The following is a 26,991-nucleotide window of genomic DNA, read 5'->3' on the forward strand; positions in this document are numbered from 1 at the left end:
CATATATCCACACATATACGTACACACGTCTATAATGAAAGTGTGCTTCCTTGAGGTCACTTTGGGCAACACAAAGTATAGTCCTGAGACATTAAGAATAACCCAGAATTGGGAATTCCCTTGCAGTCCAGTGGTTAAGACTCCGCACTTCCAGTGCAGGGTCACGGGTTCAATCCCTGGTCGGGGAACTGAGATCCCGCAAGCCGCGCGGTGCGGCCAAAAAAAAAAAAAAAAAAAAGAATAACCCAGAATAATTATCCTTCATAACGTAATAATAATCATCTTAAAAACATTTTCATGAGGGTGGGGTATAAAGAATGCATTGAAATTTACAGAACTAAAAGGAAAAGATGGGTGCCTCTTCACCTCTATGCGAGTAAACATAATCAGTGATGTACTGATGGAGACTGTATATAAGTCAAAGGAATGGGGTCGCCTAAATCCATCCTGTCTCTTCGTCTTGCCTTATTTTTTTCCCTCCTTTTCTTTTTTCTTTCCTTTCTAAGGTGGAGAAAGGTGGTGGTTGTTTGGGTAGATTATTTGTGAGATCAGGGAGAGTGAGACAAGGAAGGGAAGGTGGCCGGTCACAGCAATGACTGACTGCCATTGACAAACAAATGTCGCACGGCATGAGGACTATTGACCATAAAGGCAGACTTAACTTGTCCTTGTCTCTTAGTAGCCTCTGACCCCAGACTCAGCAGACCCGGGTAAGAGGAGCAGGGCTACGCGTCGGCACTGGTGGTCTGTCCTTTGGCCACCGTTACCGGGGCCACTTGGGAGATCTCCAAGGGGATAAAAATCAAGCGCGGCCGAGGAGAGTTAATACCATTTGGTCCCCACGATCATATCATCAAAGATGTATTGAATATTTAGTGTATGCCCGGACCCAAATGGGCAAAATGGTGAAGAAACTCAGGTTCTGTTCTGCTTTGCTCACTTAGTCCACAGCTCAGCTTCACTGGCCTGCACCTGCCTCACTTTTTCCCCTGTAAAACCAGACAAAATACCAGACGTAATCCTTGCCATCAGATCCTGGAGGGCTACCAAGCCAGTTCCCCGGGGCTGCCGGATGGAGGCCGCTGGGGAGCTCAACCTGGATAGGACACACGCCCCGGGGGCTGGAGTGGGGGATTTCCCAGCGAGCACTCATCCCCACCAGGATGGGCAAGGAGGGCTCTGCCCAGAAATGCAGGATCTGGAATTAGAAGGGGGGCTTCTGTGCCCTGAGCGCGTGAGAGAGGGCTCCCACCGCGGGCTCTGCACCCGCAGGACGTGCTCGCAGAGCCGAGGTTATTCCACTCTTGGTGATCGCCTGCCGTCTCTCCAGGAGATGACTTTTTCAATTAGCAAAGCTTAAGCCACAGAGCTCATCAATGGCATAAACCGAAATCATGCTTTAAAAAGATTCTTGAAATATTCTAATCACGTATGTTGTTTCCCTGACTTTGAAATGGTTACCTGGGGACAGGAACACAGCAGTTATCAGAGTGACTATTTAAAAACCTGGGTTTTTAATAGGTTTCTCACTAGCAAGGTTAGTGCAAGATTGTCTCTGTCCCATTTGTCTTCCTCAAGTAAGAGTCACCTGAGCCTGTGTGCAGAGTGTGTATCTCTCCTCCGCTTGTTCCCCGGGTGTCTGTTGAACGCCTGCTGTATCCCGAGTGCTTTCCTGAGTGCGGCGGTTACCAAAACGAAGGCAGTTCTGAGCTTCGGTCATTCGAGACCTCGCCACCGAAGCCTAGTATTTCTATAAAGTCGTAAGTTCCATAACTGCAAATTCTTCCACCCAGGGGACTTCAGAGATCCATCAGCAAGGGTGGGCAGGAGTGACCAAAGCTGAGGGCACAAGAGAAGACACCCAAGCTTTTGGCCCGGGGGAGTCAGGAAAGGCAGGCAGGTCAGCAAGATAGAGCGTTTTAGGGGAGAGTGTGACAATTCATGCAAAGGTTAGTTTTTTTTGGTTTTTTTTTTTTTTTTTATGTGGTATGCGGGCCCCTCACTGTCGTGGCCTCTCCCGTTGCGGAGCACAGGCTCCGGACGCGCAGGCTCAGCGGCCATGGCTCACGGGCCCAGCCGCTCCGCGGCATGTGGGATCTTCCCGCACCGGGGCACGAACCCGCGTCCCCTGCATCAGCAGGCGGACTCTCAACCACTGCGCCACCAGGGAAGCCCTGGTAATTACTGTTTTTTTCTCCTCCCACAAAGGCTGTAAGCATTGTGGGACTGGAACCAAGCTTGGTTCATTGCTGTACCCTCAGCCCTTGGTACAGAGCCGGCACCGGGTAGACGCTGGATACAGACTCTCATACTGATTAGTTGAATGCCATCCAGCTGCCCATGACTGGGAGAGCCTTCTAGGGTGAGGGAGAGATGCAAAGATGTCAAGTGCTGATACTGGAGCCCCAGACAACGTGGGGACACAGAAACGGGGGGCTTCACAAAGTTCACGTGAGCCCGGCCTTGGAGGGTGAGAAGCGCTCTCCAATCAGACGGAGGGGAAGAACATTCTAGGCCTGGGGCATAGCATGCTCTGGAGTTCAGGAGGATGAGGGCTGGTGGGAGGTTAGCCTCGAGGTGTGACTGGGGCCCCGACGGCTTTCAGGACCTTAGTGAGGAGCTGGGACTTTATTCTTTACCGACAGGAAGCTGGTGGAGGTGTTTAAGCAGGATAGCAGTGTGATTGGTATCCCTTTTTAGAAGACATCTCGGGGGATAGAGAGGTTGTGAACCCTCCTCCCTGAAAAATGCATTGTTGGCAAGCACCCAGGTGACTCCCGTGTAAAGGTCATCCAGAGACCACACCTGGAGAAGCGGCGTGTGAACCAGAGGCGGGGTGCGTGCAGGCTGGTGGCGGAGCGGGGACAGTGCCCGCACCCAGGAGCTGATGAGGGCTACGCGGCCGGCTTGGCCGGGGCGATCTCCAGACCCTTCCTCTGAGGGTTCCAGATGTGGGGCCTCGGCGATAATAAACCCCACGAAGTTTTGCAGACCTGCCTTGTGTCTGCTTTAACGGTCGGGTGTGGGCGGCAAGCAGGAGCCTGCCTTCCCCAGGGACCTGGCTGGTCACAGCCCCAGGTGTTCCGCTGGGCACTTCAGTACAATTCAAGCATCGTCAAGGTCATCGAGGGGTTGGTAGGAGTTTGTTGGAAAAGTTAGGGGCCTTCTTTTACAAGCGGTCTTTGATGAACTCGATAGTGTATTTCAAAAGTACTTTTAGGTCCGTCATGATAGACAGATTGCTCCTGAGCTAGATGAGAAAGGTCTGAACACACCATCTAAGTACAACACTTAGTATCAAAGCATACTCTGCTTGTCTTTCATTTGCCCTTAAAAATCTATACAAACAAATGTGAACAGACTCTGGACTCTAAGAATAATATTTCCTATGGACATATATGGACAGATAAGCAAAACCCTGAGGGAGGAAAAAAAACTTCTATGAAAATAAAAATGAAGATCCTCCACAGCTTTTTCCTCCTTTGCTCACTGGGGTCCATTTCGTCCACTTGAGATAAAAGTAGTTCAGTTTCTCAGGAGATGCTGATTAAAAGCTGAACAAAAGGAAAGTCAGGCTATACCTAGTAGGTACCTACCTACCTACCTACCTGTCTCTGGCCCTGAGTATTCCAGCCACGAGCACAGGTCTTTGTGCAGGACTGGGGTTAAAGGCACTTTAAATAAACACTGACAGTGGCCCTGGGACCATGTCCTCCTCCTTGTTGGTCTCCCAGCTCCCGCTCGCCCCAGAAGCCCACATGTGAAGCTCACGCAGGATGCTCTGGGGTCCGGTGGACCCTCTCCACCCCCAGCACCGGGGTCCTTGCCCCCGGAGCTGCTGTTGGCTTCTGTCCAGCTGTGTCTGCATCGGAGCTGACGGTCCTGGGAGCCCACGGAGGTGCCTGGCAGCCTCCCGGGAGCCACGGTGAGCGGAGCGTGTGCTGGGTTTTCACACTCGCGGAGGGAGGATGAGGGCAGGTGCCACCCTGAGGGCGGCGTCTTGGGTCCCGGGGCTCACGCTGGGCTCAAGCCCCCAACCTTCTCCCTCTGTGGGATCTTGGGGTAACGGGGTCCCGGCTGCAGGGGAGCCCCCAACCCGGGGCCTGTGCCCTGGGCTCGTGTCTACCCGGAGATGCCTGCGGAGGTGTGCCCCCCACACAGCCCAGCGGGGTTTCTGTCTACATTTCACTGGCTTCGAAGGGCAGAAGGAACCCTTAAATCACTCCTTTCCTTCTCACAAACCCTTTCTCTAATAGAACGGAGTGACCAGAGAGGATGCAGGGACAACTCAAACCATCCTGGACATCAGGGACCTGGGCCGGCCTGGCCTCCCTCGAGGCTGTTTAGCTTGTGCGTCACTGACAAAGTCCAGGCCGACCTGGCTGACCCGAGCCAGGGGCCTGGGCTGGAGGGAACTTGGCCTTGGATGGCGTGAACCTCAGCTCCGCCTCCTGGGCCGCAGCCTGGCCTTCTGCACCGAGCACTCTGGGAAGCAGGACCCCCCACTGTGTTTCCCCCTGAAACACACAGGAGACACTCCTCTGGGCACCGAGAAGGAGGTCTGCAAGGAAACCCGAGCAGGGCGTCTGCCACGATCACTGCCAAATAAAACATTTACCAAGCGAAAGATAGCCTTGAGCCCACACTAATTTGTATTTTTAAAAAATCATTCATAGGGGCTTCCCTGGTGGCACAGTGGTTGAGAGTCCGCCTGCCGATGCAGGGGACGCGGGTTTGTGCCCCGGTCTGGGAAGACCCCACGTGCCGCGGAGCGGCTGGGCCCGTGAGCCATGGCCGCTGGGCCTGCGCGTCCGGAGCCTGTGCTCCGCAACGGGAGAGGCCACAGCAGTGAGAGGCCTGCGTACCGCAAAAAAAAAAAAAACACTCATTCATAAACTCGAGCATTTAAACTATTAGTTAGGAATTAATCCAAATAAACCAGCAGGCTCCTGTGATGTGAACCCACCGTCATATGGGTTGGTCAGAAGGAATACTTGTCCGCGTTTTTATAGGCTCTTAAAGGGGTTTTAGCTCCATAACTGATAAAGCCGGGCTCAAGCGCTATCAGCCCTGCCGTGTGACTGTCAGCACCACATAGATAAACTCATCATCGTCCCAGGGAGGACCTGGAAGAGGTTCTGAAGCTGGTGACCCAGGGGGAAGTAGCCTCAGTTGCCCGATTACCGTGGACCCTCTGGGGGCCTACCTAACCCGTGCTGACAGATGGTTAATTTCAAGATCTTATACAGATCAAAAGTAAGATCATCAGCCCCAAATTGGGGGCATTTGTCACCTCACCACTGTTGTCAACTCTGAAAGCTGGAGTTGGGTCCAAAAGGATACGGTCCACTGTCATGGGGCCCCTCGGGGGGGGAAGTGACATCATGTGAGGATCGAAAGGCAGCTTTGTGCCACATCCAGAGTTTTCTATTCTGGGTGATTTTTTTAAATACAGAATTTTGGGTCTTTTTTAAAAAAAATGTTTATTCATTTGGCTGCACTGGGTCTTAGTTGCGGTGTGCGGGATCTTCGTTGGGGCGTGCGTGATCCAGTTCCCCGACCAGGGATCGAACCTGGGCCCCCTGCATTGGGAGTGTGGACTCTTAACCACTGGACCACCAGGGAAGTCCACAGATTTTTGAAATAAAGATTTATGTATCACTTTTAAGAACAGCCTTAACTAGGCAGGCATATTGTAGTAATGATAATATTTAAAAGCCTCAGTGTAGAGATGGCCAGTCGGCTGCAGGAATGGCAGCCATCACTCTCTGGCCACCACAGTCTGGATGTTTCTGGGAAGCTCCGTGGCTGTTGGGAGGTGCTGGGGATAGGCTTGTAGGGCAGGGCAGGGAAGCCCCGGGCCTCAGAGTCAGGAATGCTGTGGTCCCCGCAGGGCCTGCGGATGCTGGATTGAGGTTGTTACGCATGGAGATGGTGGTTTAGAGAATTAGGTGAGTCGGAATATGAGTGCGCCCGTAACGACGGAAAATGAGCGAACGGCAGAATTGCAGAAATATGAAGCAATCGCACAGAGACAGTTGGGGCAGGAGTGAGATGTCGCCTGGCTTATCAAGAGCAGGAGAGGAAGAGCTGAAGAAAGTACTGTGGAGAAATGAGGCTCCGCTTCTCCTGTAGTTCCCCACCCAGTGTGATCCGGAGAAGCACTGTTTCCTATCTTCTTCGGGATAGAGACGGTCCACTGTCTCTCCTGTGATGCCCTTGAATGTATCACTTCACCTTTAGGAGAAGAAGTTCATCTTCTCCTAAAGCAGGATGAAAACTGCTCATTCCCGGACTGATAACATTTCAACCTCAAGATATAATTTCCTTTTCTCTTTAGACCTTGAACAAAACTTTCTCGTTAATTTGAAAGCCCATATTTTGAACTTCTTAATTCTAAGTATGTTCATCTTGTATTTTGAGTGGAACATTAAGAGAGTTGGTCTTAAGTTGATTTTTAGAAACCTTTGTGATCTAGTGAGAGTCTGAAAGAGGTTTACATTCCAAAGTACTAAAAGTTTCATCTGCCCTGAGAAATCTGAGATGTGTTGCTGTCCGTATTTTATAAGATTATTGTTTCCAAATTGCTCTTTTACTCTCCCCCAAACTGGTTTTGGTAAAAAGAGTGGCTTTGAAAACAACTGATATTCTGTTCAACAGAGTATGTTAAAAGGATGGAGAAGTATAAGAATAATGACGAATACAAAATAATGGTGGTAAGCCCAGGACAGAGGTAAGCCAGCATTCTGAGTGGTGGGTGACTCAGGAAGTATATTGGGAGAGGGGGCTTTGGGACCCCTCCCCTGTAAGGCAGGCTTATCTCATGCGTTGCCCTTATTTCAGGAGCCAGGCCCCCTCAGGCTCTACTTTCGAGATGGTCCACTGTCTCCTGCGATGCCCTTAAATGTATCACTTCACCTTTCCAGAGAAGCTCATCTTCTACAGCAGGGTGAAGGTTACTCATTCCTGGAGAAAGCCGTCACGCTTTGAAAACCAGCAGAAGTGATTCAGCAAACGTGTTTGTCACGATTTGGGGAGAGGACCCCACAGGGTCCACCCTGACTTGCTTTCTTTAGGGGAACTATGTGGTCCCCTCCTGTAACACCCACCAAAGGAACTATGAAGGCCAACATGAAATACTAGTATGCTATCTGCATCGTGTTTCGTGTAAGACATTAAACGTAAGAATTGTGTTTCTCTCCATCTACTTCTTGATCGTTTAGGGTCCTTCTGAGACAGAACTGCAAAATCAATGAGGCAAAACATGTCAGTAAGTCATAAATACTGACGAAAACAGGCCAGAGGTATTGTTTCGCCTTTGGTAGTTGCTTTTATTTTAGGGACTTTGAAGAAAGGACCTGAAAATTCTCACTCAGCCTGGTATTTATTTTGAAATATACGCTGACCTCTGACTTTCAGAGCCAAGCAGCCTAATCCTGGATCATCCCAGAATGAGTTTAGGAATTTGTGATCATGTCCTTTTTACTGGGGATCTGTACACATCACTAACCAGCTGGTTTAGAAGGATGAGCCGCTTCTCTTGGCTGAAATAGAAGGATGAGAACAGAGGGCCAACCTGAGATGTTCACCTTTTATCAGTTGATCTTTAATGAACGTTCCTGTACGAATGACATCAGAAACGGTCCTTCCCAATGTACAGGGAAGACAAACTCCCTTCTGTAGTGTGCATTTTTAAACGATTCCAGATAGGCGGATAAAAATGGCTGGTGTCTTGTATTTTCATCCATGCTTTGCCTTAGGAGTTTCCTGGATATTTGCTCCGTGTGAGGGGAAGGGTCAATGTATATAAATAAGGAGGAGGGGATCTGACGACATTGGGAACACGACCTCTTGCCCTCCAAAGCCTGGGAAGCCCCACTGAATGCTCCCACTCCCAGCAGCGTATGGACCCTCCCCTCTGCATACAGAGTGGGGTCAGAGGTTAATGAATGAGGGCTCTCCCCACACACGGGAGCCCGCTCCATAGTGGTTTTATAAATAGGGGCTTAAACGGGGTCAGAATAGGGCCTGCATGTTGCTTCCAGACTCTCTCAATCTTCCTGAAGCGATGGTGTTCAAAGATGCCACCCTTCCACGGGGCAGGGAGAGGTGAGGCCTGGTGTGCAGAGATCTGGGTGGCTTCCCCCAGCCCCAAGCATGTCGAGCAGGACCAAATGGAAAACAAAGCGGGGGAGGGCCTCGTTGCCCCTATTCTTCTCCGTAATCCCTTAAAAAATAATTGCAGACCCAACCTCTGGCCTCCAGCACATTTTCCACTTGATTAGAGGCCTTTGTGAGGTGGGAAAGGGACCCGCAGGCCTGTACATTGTGCGAGGCCTGAAATGTCCAGCTGGGATTTTTTTCCATCAAAAGAGGATTTTAGTAAAACCGTTATCAGGGGCTTAGGGGAGCGGAGCTGCTGAGCTGCACGGCGGGCGGATTAGCACCAGCCGGCCTGTCTGGGCTCTGGGAGGCGGGAAGGTGTCGGCGGCCCTGCGAGTTCACGACAGGTGCAGAGGCAGGGGCGGCCGAGGGCACGGAGACCCCCAGGCGTGGGGTGCTCGTGGGGCTTTCCCTCCGGGCATCAGGCAGAAGGCGCCGGGTCAGGGGCTCGGGGCCTGCACAGAGGGGCCTGTCTGCTCCAGGTCGTGACCACCGCGTGCCTGGCTCCCACCGCAGGCCAGCCTGCACCCCCGTCGTGGTCTCCATTGACTCAGGGACCGGGTGGCCCGGCCGGACCACTTCAGAGGGCCAGTGATGGCCACATGGCCCCTGTATTGTGGGGAGGACGGAGCGGACAGAGGAAGGTGAGGGGTGTGTGCACGTGTGGTGCTGGCGGCCTGGCTTTGCTCACGGTGTCGGGGCCTCTGGGGCTGGGGCTGGGGACATTACCTAAAACAGAAGCTGTCTCCGTGGGGTGACTCGAGTGCTGGCCAGGACAGAGCGCAGAGGCCCGACTCCCGGGGATCGAGAGACAGAGTCCAGGCCAGGGGAGCCTCACGGCACGGGAGGTGTTACATGACAGCCCTGGGACGCTGTCGTTCTGGGTGATTTCCTCTGCAGGATGGGGAGAGTGGGTAGCACAGAACCTTTGTCCTGACGGTGACGGCCAGGAGGCTGGGCAGTAACAGCCACACTCCGGGAGTGGGGCCCATCACCTTACCGGGGGCCCAACACCCTACCGCCAACTCCTCAGGCCAGCCCGCGGACCTAGTAGTCGGAATTTTTGTCTCGTGTCCGAGTCACACAACCAGAGGAAGAAGGACTGTCTTCCTGAAAACACGAGTAGCCCAGGAACGCCGCTCCCGGAGATGGTGGCCCCAAGCACCCCTCCCAGCTCCTCCCGGGGTCCAGGCTGGGCATGCTGGCCGTTGGCCTCCCCTGCACTCACCTCACCTGGTCTCTGTTTACTGCCCTGGTCCCCTCCGTGTCCTCTTTTCTCTCCTCGGCCACCTGTTTTCTTTATCCGGGTTGTTTCCCTGAATCTGTATTCGTTCTGTGTGTCACTGACAACAGCGTATTTCAGCCTGAGAGTCCACGGAGCGGCCGGGAGGTTTTCTGGTTTCCTACGACCTTCTTGGTTGCTGGCAGGAGCAGTGATCAGCTTCGTGCCTGGGCCCTGAGTTCCAGAAGCTTCTCCTTTCTCTTCTCCCATTCTCTAACCAAAAATGACCTTTGCATCACCGTGCTGGTGGCGAGCCTCATTGGGATGGCACGGCATGGCAGGTGCAGCCGCGGGACACGGCCACCTCCACCTTCCACACTTTTATTCCACATCCGCACCTGCCCTTCAGATCCTTGCTTTCATGCCCCGAGGCCAGACGGTCGGGGCCAAGACGGCGGGAGACCCCAGCCTGTCCCTCGTTGCGGCGTTTTATGGAATCTGGCCAAGTTGGCTCAGAAGTTCTTTCTCCTTCATTTCTGCTTCCTGTTTCTAATGTCTGTTTTCCAGGGGAGGAATTTAGGTCTGTGAGCAACCTCACTGCCTTCTCAGGGCTCTTAATCATTCTCACTTTCATGGGCTCCTTTAGAAGTTCCTCATGTTGACAATAAAAAACTAAAAGTTGATACTCCTCAACATTTTTTAATATTTTTGTGTGTGTGTGTGAGTGTAATTTAAAAAAGCCAGCACTTTTGCTCCTCCTGTTAAAATGGATGTTTCCATGTATGAGTGTAAACTTTTTCCCAAGTTGTTCTCCCAAACTCCCCGAATACGGCAATCTAACAGGATCTGTATGAGATGGTCTTAAAGAAAAGTTAGGAGTTGATGTTTGATTCCCGCCAGCTACATCAGGGAAACGTCCCGAAGGCGCATCTGATACCTGCTCCCAAACCGAGTGCCCGGCACCGGGGTCCCTGACTCCACCAGTCCTTTAAAATTCCATTTCATCTTCTTGGCGACGTGAGGTTGTCTCGCCAGCTCTCACTCACACCGGGAAGGTCTTTGTGGGGAGGCGACCGGGGGCACCTGCCGGAGGGCATCCGGCTCACAGGCAATGCTGCCACCTGCTGACGGGTCTCGGGGCTAGCAGGCGCCGTGGATAAAGACAGTCCGTCTTTCCACGTGGAAAACATACGTGGAGTTTTGCATGAACCGTACTTTACTTTTCTGCCCCACAGCGGATCCTAAAATCGTCTTAGTGCACCTGGGGTAAAGGAAGGCACGAGGTCAGACGCCCGCCTCTGACACTGGTGTGGCCACGACGCAGGGCTGCATCCCCGCGGGGAGGGTGAATGGGTGGGAGAAGGTGGGAGAGGGTTTGCGGGGGATGGGAAGGTCGAGGAACACCGCAGCAAGAGGCGAAGATTGACTTTCCACCCCTGCCTTCCACGAGGTGCCGTGCGACCTGTCTCCTAACTTACAGAGACGCAGTTTAGCTTCCGACGCAAGCAGGGGTGAGGCTGTCACTGCGAAACCCTGTGCTCTGCCGTACTGGAGTGAATTTCCGCGGGTCCTCCTGTGATTCCCTTGAGCATTAGATCCTTGCATGTGGGGAAAAGATAGGCCAGCTGTCTTGCTATGGGTCACTGTCCTGTCGCCCTTTGACTCCGAGCACAATGGCCAGGCGTCTGGACGTCAGGGAGGCTGGGAAGGCCAGTCGTCTATCCAGTCCAGGCTCAGAAAACCCAAAGAGCTTCTCCGCCTGCTACGTCAGGAAGCTGCGCTGGGAGCTCGACAACGTTCAGGCCACAGAACCTGGCCGTACGTAGATCCCTGAAAGACGCTAAAGTTTGTGCATTCGAAATGAACTAGAAGAGCTCGAAGTTGTCACTTTAATGCTGTATTTTCATATAGTTTGCTCAAGGCACACCTACTGGCCTTTTTTCTTTTTCTTTTTGATAGTTCATAGCAGTGGGCTTTGAAGCTTAGCTAAGGTTTAAAACCTTGAGGTAAAAATGGAAGGCCCTGGTTAGTGTATCTTCCATCTAAGAATTCTGGCTAAGAATTTGAGGGGTTTAACTGTTGCAGTTCTCCCTTATTTCACCCATCTGAGCAGTTTTGGCCTCGGTGATTTTACGGAAGATTCTAAGGAATATGAGGACTAGTTTGGGGGGTTCCTCTCTATTTAGAGGCCACTTCTCAAAAAGCAGAATGGAAGCCGGTAGCTATTCCTACACAAACGTACACAAGCGTGTGCATAAAAATGCCAGTTTGGGGTAAACCTTTCCTAAGGAAAAACACTATTACAAACAAACATTTGTAGTAAATATTTGCATCATCTTTTTAGATGAGGAAAACAATGCTTTCCAAACCATGTGGAGTAATTCCACACCATTTATAAGAAGTGAATCTGGACTGGGCTCTTTCCCCGCTGTGTCTGTGCCGCTCCTGTCGCTCTGGTCCTGATCTGGCAGGGGGTCACTGCTGGTGCCATGAGCAGGCCTGAGCCTCTGGAGGGCGGGTTACATCCCCCGGAGCGCAGGGAACAGCAGCGGTGCTGATGTGAACACACTGGACTAGACCCTTTACTCTTTCGGGACAGGAGGGATGTGGAGGTAAAACATCTGTAAAGTCAGGACGTTTTGTCCTTGAGTGATGAGAAAACACCTCGTGCTCTCACAGCTCAGTTCTCCTTTGTGACAGGCGGCCCCGGGCGTGTGGAGCTGTGACTTCTCAGCACGGAGGCCTTTGTGTCGTGTTTGTCACCGTCCGTGACGGAGCAGTGCTGGAGAGCTGGCCCACGTGCTTGAGGACGACGGGACCGACTGGACCCTCACTCGTACTCGGGCCACCCGGTACCCTAAGCCCGTTTACCAACTCCTCGCACTAGCTTTCCGGCTCCTTGAAAAAGGAGTTTGCATGAGTAACGTACACGTCTGAGTTTGCATAAGTAATGCTTATTAAATAATAACTTTCAGCATTCGGGCGTTTACTCCAGATGAAAATAATGTGCTGTAGCTCAGATCTCTTCAGAAGCAGGGGGTCGGGTGTTGCTTGACAACAGCTCAGGGGAGGACCCCCCGCTCCCTCCTGCTGGGAACCGGCCTCCCCGGTGATGGGTAAAGTCTGGGGTGGTCACCGGGCACAGTCTTTCACCCTCGTCAAGCCTCTTTCCCCGTTTATAAAATTAAATGTCCGGAATCCACCAGCTTTGGGGAAACACAAATCCGGAGACAGGGAAGCCAAACATGGTCGAGACTCCGTGCGTCCGCGGGCCGCATCCACATCCCGCCTGTGTGACCGGGATGCTGTCCACTCTCACAGATGAAAGCGAACGCACAGGGCATGGGGCATTTGTCCTTTACACAAAGTGGAAGAGTGATGAGATAATAAAAAACTTAAGTCTTCTTTTAAGAAAATATGTGCGCTTTCCTGGGTTAACAAACAGGAGATGGAGGAATTCCACTTGGATTGTTTTGTTTGGGGGGGATGTCAACGTACCCCGTCTCGTGCCGTTACTTCTGCTCTCGTGCCGACTTCCTCTTGCCCTAAACGGGAGGAGTGGCTTTGTCCATGGTACCCAGAGCTCCAGGTGGTACAGGCAGCTCCACCAGGCCACATCAGAGCCACCCCTGCCAAAGAGGAAAAGGCTGAAACCGATCAGTTGTGGACATTTAAAGGTACAGATGTCTGGAAATACCCCTTTTCTATCCGAGACCTGAGTGTTCGCTCTTTTCCCAGCTGTGCACTCACCTTGAAGACGTTCTAAATTCTCAATAGTAGGCACTGATCCAAATATGAGGTCTCCTGTCTGACAACATTCACTTCTCAAAAAACTTAACTTGCTCCGTACCATTTGAGCAAAGCACCTGGACAAGATGAGACAGAGGTGTGGCCTGGGCACTGGCTCGGGACCCGATGCAGCCTTCCAATCGCCAATCCTGTGCTTTGCCCAGGACCCACATGATTTCACCAAAAGCCTCGTCCCTGACTCCTCAGGGGTCACGGTGGCACACAATTTAGGTCTTGCCCTCTATTAAAGGGACAGAATTAACTTTTAAAAGGGGGTGATGCAGAGGGGGAAGGGCAGCAGAGGGGGCAACCACGGGTTGACTCACTGGCCCCCTGGCCGCAGCAGAGCCCTGGGAGCAGAGGAACGGTTGTCAGAAGCTGCATGAGGTCTTGGTTTTGTTTTACAAGTCTGATCTCTTAATAAGGGGGTCTTATCCTTTGGAAACCCAGTGGTCCCTGGGGGCCACTCCCCTCTCCCCTTTGCAAACTTGAGTTCAGATTCTCTAAGTCGGAAGGGAAGGGTTTTACTCGTAAGATCAGCATCTAATAACCACTGTGGGAAAGCACCTGGATTTGGGGGATAAGCCATGCTTCAGTTTACATATCGTATGTCTCCGTTTAAGGGAAGCCTCTTACCGTTAAAAAGAAACTACCGTAAAAGGAACATTGGCTTTTTCAGATCTTTGCTGCTGATTTCAATCACGAAAGAATAATGATCGGTTTGAATTTTCTTAACTGTTTAAGGATGTAAGTTAGGCAAGCATCCTTGTCACTGCTGCCAAAGGTCGGATAAGTCAAGTGGGCCCTCCCCGCCTTAGGACGGAGGAATGGGCAGGCAGGCGTCTACGGCAGGGAGAATTACTCAGCGACACCCAGCACTCTTAGCTAGAGGCCCGTCGTGGTCTTGAGGAGGCTGCAGACGCTGTCTGAACCCCGCCGACCCCGCCGTTCACTTACACATCTTTTCAGCAGATGTTTCATGGCTTTTGCCCCACGAGTCTCGGACAAGTACGCGGAACCCTTTCCTGACTGCCACCAACACAGTTCCTCCTGAGGTTTATTGCTTCTAGATGATAAAGTTGACACTAAGTTCCTATTTTGTTTTTTCAGTTCTGAAGTTTTGGCAAATACCTGAGCCAGGTTTTTTCTGTTGTTCTAAAAATTGCCCTGAAGTGCCTCTTAACCTGTTTGCCACCCACATATTACACATCCGCTTAGGTTCTTAGCGCTCCTATTCTTTAAAAGCATTTCCTTCCATTCCTGTAGGTATGGTGAGGCCAAATCCACTTCTGCTCCCTTTCAAGCGGTGCCCTTGGCCTGAGCTCGTCCGTCCTGGGTTCAGACAGCCCCCACTCGCTTCTGGGAGGTCGCCTTCCTGGAAACCAAGGTGCGATCAGTAGCTGATCCTCCTCGTGGAGTGGAAGGGGCTGGACTTAGTGGCTGGCGGACTTCAGGCGACCAGTATTCTCACCTGGAAAAGAGGGTGCCTTTCAGCAGGTTGCTTCGAGGACTCGGAGAAATTTTCAAGTACCAGGCAGAGCACATCATTGGTTCTCAACCCTGATTCCTTTCTTTCTGTCAAAAAAGGTTGAGGGATAAGCAGTCACCTCTGACTGGATGCAAGGAGGTTTATTCATCCTTCCCGAGACACTCAGATACATTCTAAACTATGCCCAGTTCAGGATGAGGACACCAGGCCCGTGATCTTAACTTCCAAACAGTAATTTACCAGCCCTGAGTCAAGCTTACATTTAACCTTTAAAGTAAAAACCAAGCCAAAGCAGAGAAACAGAAAACCTTGCAGTTATAGCCGGTAGGATTACTTTTTGTATTAAATGAAGGAGGTGAGCACAGAGCCCAAGACTCAGGAGGTGCCCAGATTCTTACTGACTGAATCTGCGCAGCCACACGATCTCTTGGAAGAAGAAAAATAGTGTAAGAAACTCACAGCTTGTGGAAGCTTCATGTGCTGTAGAGGCAAATGCGAAATCAGAAAGCTGACCCTGATTCACAGTCTCTCCTTACTAGGGGTCACACTTTTTTTTTTTTTCTTTCCAGGCAGTAAGCAGTGTAACCTAAGAGGGAAGAAAGAGATCCACACCTTCCGCAAAGGAAAGGAAGATGGGTCTGGTGTCAGGCTCCATTAGACGCACTTGTGATGGCTCTCCAAGAAGGAACAGTGCAGCTTTTGTGACAGGCCCGTACGGCAAGCTTGGAAACTTTACAAAACAGTCCTACCCAAGAGAAACCTGGTTCTAGCTCTCTTCCTGGAAAGAGGTGTTGATCCAGGAAAGTTTTGTGCTGTTCTTATCGGCTCTTCCTGGGATCAGTATATTAAAAAAACAAAAACAAACAAACAAAAAACCCCTCAAAAACAAGTAAGACAGACCTCTGCGAAACAGGAATATGAAAAACCCCACTGCTGGCGCATTTATCCACTTCCGTTTCCACAGCCCAACCACAGGGTGTCAGATGATTTAGTTATTGTCTACCAAAGGGAGCTCTTTGCTGGAATTGTTGGTATTCAGCCCCAATTCGGTCTAAGAACCCTCACCGGGGTTCGAGTGGCCGCCTTCTTAAAATGCAAATGTGCAAGAACTCCAGGCCGGCCTCCCCGCCCCCAGGAAAGTGTCCAAACCCGGCGGCGCTGGCGGGGAATGCTAAGGAGGGGCCCAAGCCCCCGCCCTGCCGCACTGCTCACAGAGCCGCAGTCCGCATGACTGAGCGCCCGTAACTTTCCCAACAATGGCCCTGGCGCCCTCCCCGCCCCCTCGCAGCCTCCCCACACCCGCTCAGGGTCAAGAAACCCATCTTTCTTCCCACTTCCACATCTCAGGACGCATTTCTTGAACATCACCCCTAGATCTCATGTCCATGTGGAGAAAAACTGGCCACCCTGGTGAAACTGTGACTCTTACAAATCTGGTTTAAGAAGAAGTTTCATTTTGTTCAGTTTCTTTAAATTTCCATGTTGTTGACAGTTCAGAACCAGAAGTTATATAAATCTCCATTCCAATCACATTTCTAGCAACAAAACATGTAGATGTCAGTGGTGAACCTCATACAGGATCAATTTTTCACCATGAGCTCACACCACACAGGCTGCACGAACTCTGCATCTTATGCTTTTACTTCAGAGACACAAAACAGCACCTCCTACTGTGGCCTGGACCCAAACACACACTGCCTTAAAAATAATGCACAGATACAAGGCTTTTGTTTTTGTTTTTTCAAAAACATACTTCATATTTCCTCTTTTATTATATAAATATCAGTTTAACCTTTTACTGTAAGAATATAAACGTTTTAAGAGGATCTTTGTTATTATTTATACAAATTCACAAACAGTACAATTAATTGATAAAGGTCTCTGGGTTTCTTTTACTCCATGGTCTCGCACGTTGCTGTGGAGGATTCTAAAAAACAATAAACAAACCAAAAAAATCCAACAAAAATGTACATCCTACACAAAAGTGATTTTTTTTTAAAGCCACAAGTCCCAACCCCCATCAAAATAAAGGCATTTACTCCTCCATTTAGAAACAGAATTTTTAAAAACCCACAAACTCCCGTTTTATTAACAGAACAGAGATAAGACATGAATTTCAGTCTCCTCCCCTTCACATTTCAGCCCCGGGGGCTCTGGAAGCTCCTCAGCTCCCAACAGGAACCCTCACTGTGTGACCTTTTCGTGGGGAAACTTGCAAGAGGGGGAGGGCAGGGCAGAATCTGCATATATAATCATCATTTTCAAGACACAGTCTGCATCTCAAACAAACACAAAAAATAACAAAAAACAAAACAGTCCAACTCTCATGTCTCCCACACATTTGTGCTATAAATTAAGTCAAGATTTAGGATCACGGCTGGGCCCTCAAATCCCTATGGACAAGGAGAAAAAGGAAAGCAGAGCCAGAATGTGAAGTGGGATACACGGGGTGGATGGGGTTTGGGAAGAAGCCAAAACAAAAAAGATGTACAAATCCGATGGGCATCTTTCCAGTCCAGGCACAAAAATGTTTCAGTCTCAAAATCTCTCTCTTGTAGAATTCCAGGGCTTCAGAGAAAAAAGTAAACTAAAACGAGGTAGCCAGACACACACACACACACACACACACACACATATATATGTATATATATATATATATATATATACACACACACACACATATATATATATAATTTATATATATATATAATATATAGACTATACTCAGCAGAAAAAAAAAGAGACCATGATGTCAACTTTCTTCAAAAAAATAAAAAAAGAAAGACAATACAAATGAAATGAGCGTGGGTAGCAGAGTACTGTCAAAGGACTGATGACGAGAGACTGGGATTAGTTACGAAGTGGAAGAAGGGTGAAAAGGCCGTTGTAGTTGGGTTTGCTTTTATACGTTTCGAAATAAAAACCAGATCACAGTATTCAAATGAAAGCTTAAGTGAAGGCAGACATTTTCCCCAACTCCCCGGGGCTGAAAGGACTGGTCACTCCCCACCCCCGTTTCCAAGTGCAGCGCGGCGGGGATACAGTAGCTCAATCCGTCCTCCAAACCCCTGCTGGGAGGAGTGGCTGGTGGGTGGCGAGTCCTCCTCCGCATCCTCGGGGAAAAGGAGAGGGGGTGGGTGGCGGAGGGACCCCGGACGCAACGAGGGGGGGGGGGGGAGGGGAGGGGAGGAGAGGACGAGCCTGAGGCTCCGCGTCATCGCCCCCACCGCGTCCGCGGCAATGCTCTGGGTCTACGTGTGCGTGTCGAGTGAGCGCGGGGGCCGCGGCGGTGGCAGGAGGACGAACAGGGCGGGGCCGGGGGAGTCGGCGCTGCCGCCCTCACCTGACCTTCTCACTGTCCGTCATCTGCCAGAGGCCCAGGTTGAGTACCTTGAGGCACGGCAGCTGCGTGATGCGCTCCAGGCCGCGCTTGGTGATGCGGGTGCAGCCGTACAGGTCGATGCCGGTGAGCTGGCTCAGGTGCTCGGCGATCAGCTCCAGGCCCTTGTCCGTGATGCGTACACACTGCCCGATGTTGAGTGTGCGCAGCCCATGCATCTGCCGCACCATGCGGTTGATGCCATCGTCGCTTATGTGGCAGGAGCAGAGGGACAGGGACTTGAGGCCGTCCAGCCCCTGCGCTATGTAAGCCAGGCTCTGGTCCCCCACCTTGTCACAGAAGGACACATCCAGCCCCGAGAGGCGCAGGCTGCCCATGGCCAGATGCATGATGCCCGTGTCACTGATGTTGTCGCAGGAGCGCAGGTTAAGGCTGCGCAGGCTGCCCATGTGCGACAGGTGCAGGAGGCCTGCGTCCGAGATGCCTCCGCAGAAGCTGAGGTTGAGGAGCCTCAGGCCCGTCAGCCCCCGGGAGATGTGCTTCAGAGACAGATCCGTGAGCTTCTGGCAGTCCTGCAGCGTGAGCTGCTCCAGGCCCAGGCAGCCCTCGGCCGCGCTGCGCGTCATGCCGGCCAGGTGCCCGATGCCCACGTCCGAGAGGTGGCGGCAGCTGCGGAGATTAAGGCTCTTGAGGCGCTGCAGGCCCCAGGCGATAAGCAGGAGACCGGTGTTGGTGATGTTGCTGCAGCCGCCCAGCTCCAGCACCTCCAGGCCCTTGAGGTACTGGGCTATGCGGCCCAGGCTGCTGTCGGTGATCTGCTTGCACAGGCTCAGGTTGAGAGCGCGCAGCGAACCGATCTCCTGAACGAACGCGTGGCCCAGTCCGTTGTCGGTGAGGTTGTAGCAGCCGCTGAGGTTGAGGCTCTCGATGTTGGCCATGCCCTGGATCACGTAGCTGAGGCTGCGGCGCAGGCTCAGGATCTGCACCCGGCGGATGCCCCGGGCCTGCAGGCTGGGGAACAGCGACGGGTTGGCCCGGCGCAGGTGCAGCTTGGCCTCCACCCCCCGCCACACCGACTTGTGGTAGGCGGCGTCCCGCCAGGCCGTGCACACCTGCGCCGCGCGCCCCTTGTCGCGCACGTCCAGGTAGCCGAAGATCATGGCCAGCAGCTCGGGGAACAGGCACGAGATGTGCGTCTCCATCTTCCTCCCCGCGGCGCCGGGGAGGAGGCGCGGGCCCCGCTCCCGCCCGAGCGACGAGGCGGCTGGCCGGCCGCGCCGCGGGCCCAACGGACGCGCCTCCCGCCTTCCGGCTCGGCGCCGCTCCTCCTCCCGTCCGCGCGTCCTTCCTGCCGCCCTGCCCGCCCTCCCCGCCCGGCGCGCTCGGCGCTCACATCCCGGGCGGGCGCCCCCGCAGCCCGGCCCTTGCTGGGCTCAGCTCTGCCGCGCCCGGCCCGCGCCGCCCCGCCGCCGCGCCCCCGGCCGCATCCTCCGGCGCCGCGCGGGCCGGGCTGCGCGCTCGGGCTGGGCGCCGGGAGGCTGCGGCCGCCTTTGTCCTCGCCCGCTTTTCAAAGCTGCCAGCGGGCCGCCCGCACTCGGCCGCCCCGGCGGGGGGACTTCGGGCCGGCGCGCGCTCGGCCCCCGCGTCCGCGCGCGGGGCAGCGCCGGCCGGCACGGAGCGCGCGCGCGCGCGCGGAGCCGACCCGGGGCGAGCGGCGGCCGCGCCGGGGGCGTCCGGGCCGGACCCGCTGCTCTCCGCGCCTCCGCGCCCTCGCCCCCCGCGCTCCCCCGCGCGCGCGCGATGGTACGAGCCTGCGCGCCGGAACTGCCGGCGTTGTCCTGGAAACCGAGCGCCGGCCCGCCGCGGGTTAACCCTGTGCGCGCCGGCGGGGCGCCGGCCGGGCCCGCCGCCACCGCTTCCGCCGCCTCCACCGACCTCGAGGAGCTGCCGGCCACGCCCGGCCCGCGTCTAGGCTCCGCGCCGCCGGTTCCGAGGCCTCCCCGCGCTCTCCTGGCCCAGCCTCCCGCCCGCTCCCTTTATCCTCCCGCAAGACCCTCCTCCCCGGACCGCTGCTCGGTGACCGCCCCGCTCTCCTCCCCGCCTCCGTCCCCGGGGCCCCGCCGCGCGTCTGTGCTGCCACCTCCTCGGTCCTCCCCTGTGGGCGGCTTCCCACGGTTCCTTTCTCTCCGGTCTTGTGCCCTAAACTGGGGAGAAACTCAGGACTACCTACGCGTCCCTTAGCCGAGCACGGCCTCCCCCCAGTGCGCACTCTGGATCTAGCCATTACCACTTCCTTCTAGCATGTTCCGGGTGTTTCCAGACACCGCCGCCAGTGCGCTCCCTCGGCTCCTTGTGCATCACAACTTCCTCCGCTTCCGCACTCGGCCGGCAGCCCTAGGCTGCGCCGCGTCGCCTCCGCCTGCCTCGCGCCCGGAGGGAGAAGCCTCACCTCAACCGTATCGCCACCGATCTCTTTCCTGTCACAGCCTCTTAGACGATGAAGGGCCCAGTTGTGCCGACAGTCAATGTGTTCGTATGTGCCGATACAATTTTATCTTTTGACAAAACAGAGTGACGATTGGGCTTGGTTTAAGATGCTCCAGCAAATGTCTGTTCGTTTACAAACCGTGTTCTCTGGAACCATGGAATGCTCCAGTCTAGAGCGTGGCTCCTGGGTCTTAAATGCCCACTCAGAGGACAGGGTTTCAAAAGAGATTCATATTAATTACCTTCAAACCAAGAATTTTGGAGCCAGAAAATGACCCTCTGTGTTTTTAAGGAATTTGTGGATCCACACAACAAGATGCAAGACAGCCTGGTTCAGCTATCAAAAAAGGAGAATGGTTTCATTGATTCTTTAAGAACCTGAACAAGGTTTTGACTGGCTGCCATATTCATTATATGAGGTTCCCTTTTGCCCAGGAGACCAGTAGCGGGCCAAATGCATACAGATAGGTAATAGGCGTAGTACCTTTTTAGACTGCCGCCCACCTCCCCTGTTCCGAAATCAGGAAATGCAGAAGCCAAATCCTTCAACCCACGATGCACGTGGTGCAAGGCCCAGAGATCTCTGTAACCCTCCTGGAATCATGTAGGGTTGTGTCGGTCATCTAGAGGATTCCAAATGTGCTGTGCAGTGAGAGTCTCAGTTCTGCGCTGCACCTGGGTTGGCACTCTTCTCCTGGGCTGGATCTAGGCCTACACTGGTCTCAGTCACTGCCGCCTGAACTTTTCACCTTATGCGCTACGTGAAGTGACTTTTCCCGTTGTTCTGTGGATGTAGATGTGTTTGTGTTGATATCAAGGTCTTAATCCACAACACCTTAATCCTCCTTGTCGCAAAACAAAGTGCTAGACCACCAATGGGGTGGCGGGGGGGGGGGGGGGGGGGGGGGAGGCTGACCTGAAGAGGAGGGGCTTAGTTAGCCGTGCCCCTCCTCCAGACCCGCTGCCGCTCTCAAGTCTGAAAAGTAGTTCAGGTGTGCCCGGAAGCACTTTCTCGAGAAGTTGACCACCTGCTCCTAGCTCTCGCGAAGTTTTTTTTTGAGTTTAGTTCTAGAGTGGTATTAATTCAGGACCTTTTATGTAAGGCGTTCAAACATATATGACAAGGATTTTCAGCAATATGATTGTGTTCACGTTCAATAAACAGGAGAAGAAACATCAAGAAGTATCTTAGAAAATGCACATTAGTGGGGAAACAGAGTGGCACCAGGTGAGCTCTCTGCTGAGTCTGGGGCATGGAGGAAGTGTCTCCCCTTTCTGCGGCTCAGTTTCCTTGTGTTTCACTAGGGCAGATTGACTGGATAATCTCCAGGGATCTTCTCAACAGTTACCCTCTGGGAAACCATGAGCCTCTCTGAGCCCTGTCTCAGCCCGACATTTCGCATTGTTCCTAGTGCAACCCCGAGAACAGGGATAGTTTCACGTGCACTGGCTTCTTGGGGGTTTCAGTTTAGGCTGTGATTTAGGACACAAAAATAGGTGGAGGGAATTATGGACCAGAGACTGGTGGTCTGGAGAAGGTGTGTATCAATGCAGAGGGGCCCGTGGACAGCCCCTCGTATTTTGAGCCCAGGTCGAGACTTTTGTATATGATTCAGCAGCTTGCAACCGAGGTGAAGTTTTTTTCTGAATGAGTTCTGAACTTCTGTTTAGAAGCAGAGGTGATAGCCCTGTGTACAGAGTCTCTAGAACTTTACCAAGAATTTTAAAGACACTGTTTTTTTAGATAGGGTGTGTTTTCCATCTGGGTGGGGCCTGGGAAAATTGTGAGGCCCAACCCAAAGATCAGGCTTACTTAAGGATGTATGCTTCCTGGGACTTCCCTGGTGGCGCAGTGGTTGGGACTCCACGCTCCCCATGCAGGGGGCCTGGGTTCAATCCCTGGTCAGGGAACTAGATCCCACATGCATGTCGCAACTAAGAGTTCTCATGCCACAGCTAGGGAGCCCACATGTCTCAACTAAGTTGAGCCCGCAAGCCACAACTGAGACCTGACACAACCAAATAAATAAATATTAAAAAAAAAAAAAAAAAAAAGGATGTATGCTTCCTCACACAGAGAGGCAGGAAAGATCAGAAGAGATCCGTAGCTTTTAAACTCCTCATTCAAGAATATATGTGTCCAGGGCTTCCCTGGTGGTGCAGTGGTTAAGAATCCGCCTGCCAATGCAGGGGACACGGGTTCGAGCCCTGGTCCAGGAAGATCCCACCTGCCACAGAGCAACTAAGCCCATGTGCCACAACTACCGAGCCTGTGCTCTAGAGCCCACAAGCCACAACTACTGAAGCCCGCGCGCCTAGAGCCCGCGCTCCGCAACAAGAGAAGCCACCGCAATGAGAAACCCGCGCACCGCAACGAAGAGTAGCCCCCGCTCACCGCAACTAGAGAAAGCCCGTGCGCAGCAACGAAGACCCAACTCAGCCAAAAATTAAAATAAATTTATTTAAAAAAAAAGAATGTAGGTGTCCAGAAACAGTGACCCAGAGGCTAGCTGGTGGGCGTTGGATCAAAGGAGTTAAAACATGTTGTGTGTGCTTTATGTTAACTCTAATGTATCCATGGCACAATGGATGCCTCGCAGTAGGCGCTCTGTAAATGCGGTTGAACTGAAGTGAATGAGAACGGTAACAGTTATATAATCTCTTTACAAAAGACTTCATACATGTCAAAACTTTTCTGGACCACCAGTAGCAATGGATAGCTGAGGTTTATAAGATCGTGCCTTTCCAACTACTTCCCCACTTCAAGGCAACATTCTCTCTATTCCTAAGTAATTCTAAGCAGGAGAGTATCCTGGGGCACCTCTTGATTAGAGAAAAGGTAAGACATAGTGAGGACTTGATTCACTGAGTGCAAGGAGAAGATTTAACCAGCAACAGCAACAGGACAACCTCACTGAGTAATGCGGAAAGGACTTGAACAGACAGTTCTCTAAAGAAGGCATACAGATGGTCAAAAAGCAGGGGAAAGATGCTCGACATTAAGCATTAGGGAGATGCGAATCAAAACCACAATAAGATATGATCTCATACCCGTTAGGATGGCCACGATGAATAAAACAGAAAATAACAAGTGTTGGCGAGGAGGTAGAGATATTGGAGCCCTGGCGTGCTGTTGGTGGGCATGTGAAATGGTACGGCTGCTGTGGGAAACAGTATGGAGGCTCCTCAAAAACTTAAGAATAGAACTACCTTATGATCCAGCAATTCCACTTCTGGGCATATACCAAAAATAAATAAAAGCGGAGTCTAGACGCACCACGTGTACACCCAAGTTCATAGCATTGTCTGCAACAGCCAGAAGGTAGGAGCAACCCAAGTGTCCCTCACAGATCATGGATAGACACAAGGCGGTCTCTCCATACGACAGAATATTATTCAGCCTTTAAAAAGGAAGGAACTCCTGTCACACCACAGCATGGAGGGAGCTTGAAGACACCATGCTGAGTGAAGTACGCCACTCACAGAGACAAATACTGTATTATTTCGCTTCTATGAGGCATGTAGAATAGTCAGAATCACAGAAACAGAAAGGAGAAGGGTGGCTGCCAGAGGCTGAGGGAGGGGAGCTGTTTTGGGGCACAGAGTTTCAGTTCTGCGAGATGAACAAGTTCTGGAAATTTGTCGCACAATGTAAATGTACTTAACACTATTGAATTGTATACTTTAAAATGGCTAAGGTGGTAAGTTTTACGTTATATATATTTTACCACAATTAAAAATGAAAAGATTTAAACAGAACCAACATTGTGAAATGAAGACGTAAATAAATAGGAAAAATAGGTGAAAATTGTCCTCACGTCAGCAAATTGCTGGAACACCCCGAAATATTTGTTTACTCTCTCCCAAATGATTCGTTCATTGTATCCTGTAAACAAGGGCTTTATCCACCCCAATAAAAACAAGGGCTTGAGGTCTGGGTAGCTGGAGCCCTCTCCTGAGGATGACTGTGCCCTTTCATGTACAAACTGGAAAAACTCATGGGAAAGAGATGGGGTGCTATTAATAATCGCCCCCGGATGAATGGACACCGCTTCCTTTTACACTGGAAATGCGACTGCATTTGAAATATGTTGTTTGCAACTTTTGAGTGTTAACTGTAACATATATTTTCTTTTTTAAAATACTTATTTTATTTTTTTTAACTAATTTTTTTTTTGGCTGCATGGGTCTTCGTTGCTGCACGCGGGCTTTCTCTAGTTGTGGCAAGCGGGGGCTACTCTTCGTTGCGGTGCACGGGTTTCTCATCGTGGTGGCTTCTCTTGTTGCAGAGCACAGGTTCTAGGCGCACAGGCTTCACTAGTCGTGGCTTGCGGGCTCTAGAGCGCAGGCTCAGTAGTTGTGGCGCACGGGCTTAGTTGCTCCGCGGCATGTGGGATCTTCCCGGACCAGGGCTTGAACATGTGTCCCCTGCATTGGCAGGCAGATTCTTAACCACTGCGCCACCAGGGAAGCCTAACATATATCTTCATATTTTCAGGCGCCCAACCAAAGGATTAGAAATACTTCAATCAAATAACCCCAAGTATCAGTTATTATTAACAAACACCTTTGGTACTTGTTACCAACCAGGTAGCTATGACAACCCTAAAATAAAACAAGCCATATTGTAAATGTAGCCATTTCCAAGCACTGAACGCTTGGGAAGGTGGGTTTTCAATCATGTGGTCGTTCAGGAAATGTTCCTACAGCTGGTGTGCACGGCTCTGTGCCCTGGAGTATAGACAAAGATGCAGAGGGTATGTCTGCTTCTTAGGACTCAGGACCCAGCAACGCGCTACAAAATAGTTTCCATATTATCAGTGGGGTAAGTGCCAATGGAGTGATGGTTATAAATAAAATGTTCTCAGTTTAGAGGACCAGTACAGAGAAGCCTCGCATTTGAATACTGTTGATGAGAGGAAAGTCATTACATAGGGTGGAAATTTATTTAGAGAACAGGCTGGCTTTACCTTACTAGTTTAGGAAAAAATAAGAATGCCATAATAGCAAACATACATTGTCATACATTGTTCTGGTTCTTCAGTATTGAAGAATATTGAAAATTTCCTTTTCAGGCAATTCCCTGGCGGCCCGGTGGTTAGGACTCTGCACTCTTACTGCTGAGGGCCCGGGTTCAACCCCTGGTCGGGGAACCAAGATCCCACAAGCCATGCGACGTGGCCCCCCCAAAAGAGTCACCTTTTCAAAGAAGTCTTAGCTTTTTCTCTTTATTCTCTTTCAAGAATAAGAAACTTTATTTTAACTGTTGTCTATCTGGAACTGGAATTTGGCATCTGAAGTCAGAAATTCTTAGTTCATGGTTTGGACTTTGCTACTGTTTTTAGAACAGAGATTGCCTTGGGAAAAAATTACTTTAAATCAGCTGTCTTTCTCCTCGTTTTGCCCGACAATAGAGCTTAGTGCCTCACACCCTGGGGGCAGTGAGAGGGGACCACTGAGACATTGACTGACTCCTGGGACGGCCCAGGTCCGAGGGGGGCTCCCCTAGGTGCCCGTGACTCGAGGCCCCTTGACACAGGGCTGTTCCCCAGGCTGTGTCCTGAGGAGTTAAGTGTCCCCCAGACTTGCAGCCCAAGTTGTGCGGTGGAGTCCCGGCTCTTCCATTATGCCTGCGTGCCCTCTGGCAGGGTGGCTTCAGCGCTTTGAGCTTCAATTTCCTCATCTATAAAGTGAAAAGTCACTCCTGGTCACAGAACTGTGGTGACAACTCATTGAGAAAAACCACGCAGGGGAAAGGGAGGGCCCTCGGGGGAACCTGGCCTTTAGGAGGGAGCTAATAAACACTGTTCTGTTTTTATCTTTTATAAATGAACCATCCAAAAAAGCCCCACGTGGATGTGCCCCCAAATTGTACAGATACATCCTTACTGAAAGTTAAACATTTAAAAAATGTTATTTCCTGTTTTTAAGAAATGCGCAGGTTAAAGGAGCAGAAACAGCAAACTCGCAAGAGCGTGATGAGATGGTCCCTCACGTCGGGGGAGCCCCCTGTCTCTGTGCCCCTCATTCTCTCCTCCCTGAGTCGGAAAGAGTCATGCTCCATTCAGAAAAGCAAGAGACAGTCCCAGACTCGGAGTCTGCCAGACACACATCCATCCTTTTTCCTCCGACCTAGGTTTTCATCACCAACTCTCATGCTTTCTTGGGTTTCTCCGACTTGCATGTGTATCAGAGTAACTTCGAAGGTCTCTGAGTCAGATGTCTGGGGGGGGGGGAGGGGTGCCGAGAATTTGCACATCCAGTGGGTTTCCCAGTTACTGCTGGAATCTCCCACCCCCTGGTTTTCCTTCTCCTGATTTAAAACTTTTGTGAAATTATACTTCTTGAAGTCTCTCCTTTTTTAGTAAAACACAAATAATATTTAAAATAATTATGTCCCCCCCCCCCCCCACCATCTTTTGCCTTTGAGTCTCTGGTGTGAAGTCCGAAGTTTTCCCCGTGAGGTAGTGATAGAACGTGGGTTTTTAGTCAGACAGATTT

At 51.7% G+C, this 26,991-nt stretch overlaps 2 protein-coding genes across 3 annotated transcripts in view; one reads left to right on the forward strand and one right to left on the reverse strand.

The window, feature by feature from the left end:
- The window catches only part of WNT5B (Wnt family member 5B), a 90,335-nt gene that overhangs the window by 28,402 nt on the left and 34,942 nt on the right, over positions 1-26,991 (forward strand). The window lies entirely within an intron of this gene.
- FBXL14 (F-box and leucine rich repeat protein 14) lies at positions 10,772-22,727 on the reverse strand. 2 transcript variants are annotated; one of them, XM_032644927.1, is made up of 2 exons: positions 20,291-22,727; positions 10,772-19,014 (listed from the first exon to the last, which is right to left on the reverse strand). In XM_032644927.1, the coding sequence occupies exons 1-2, from the start codon at positions 20,359-20,361 to the stop codon at positions 18,003-18,005; spliced, it is 1,083 nt and encodes a 360-aa protein (XP_032500818.1). In that variant the 5' UTR covers positions 20,362-22,727; the 3' UTR covers positions 10,772-18,002. The 2 variants fall into 2 exon arrangements, with proteins under 2 accessions (XP_032500818.1, XP_032500817.1); XM_032644926.1 differs by lacking the exon at positions 20,291-22,727 and having other exon boundaries at positions 10,772-19,339.

Source organism: Phocoena sinus, chromosome 10 (genome assembly GCF_008692025.1).
Source record: "Phocoena sinus isolate mPhoSin1 chromosome 10, mPhoSin1.pri, whole genome shotgun sequence".
In the NCBI taxonomy this organism is placed as follows: domain Eukaryota; kingdom Metazoa; phylum Chordata; class Mammalia; order Artiodactyla; family Phocoenidae; genus Phocoena; species Phocoena sinus.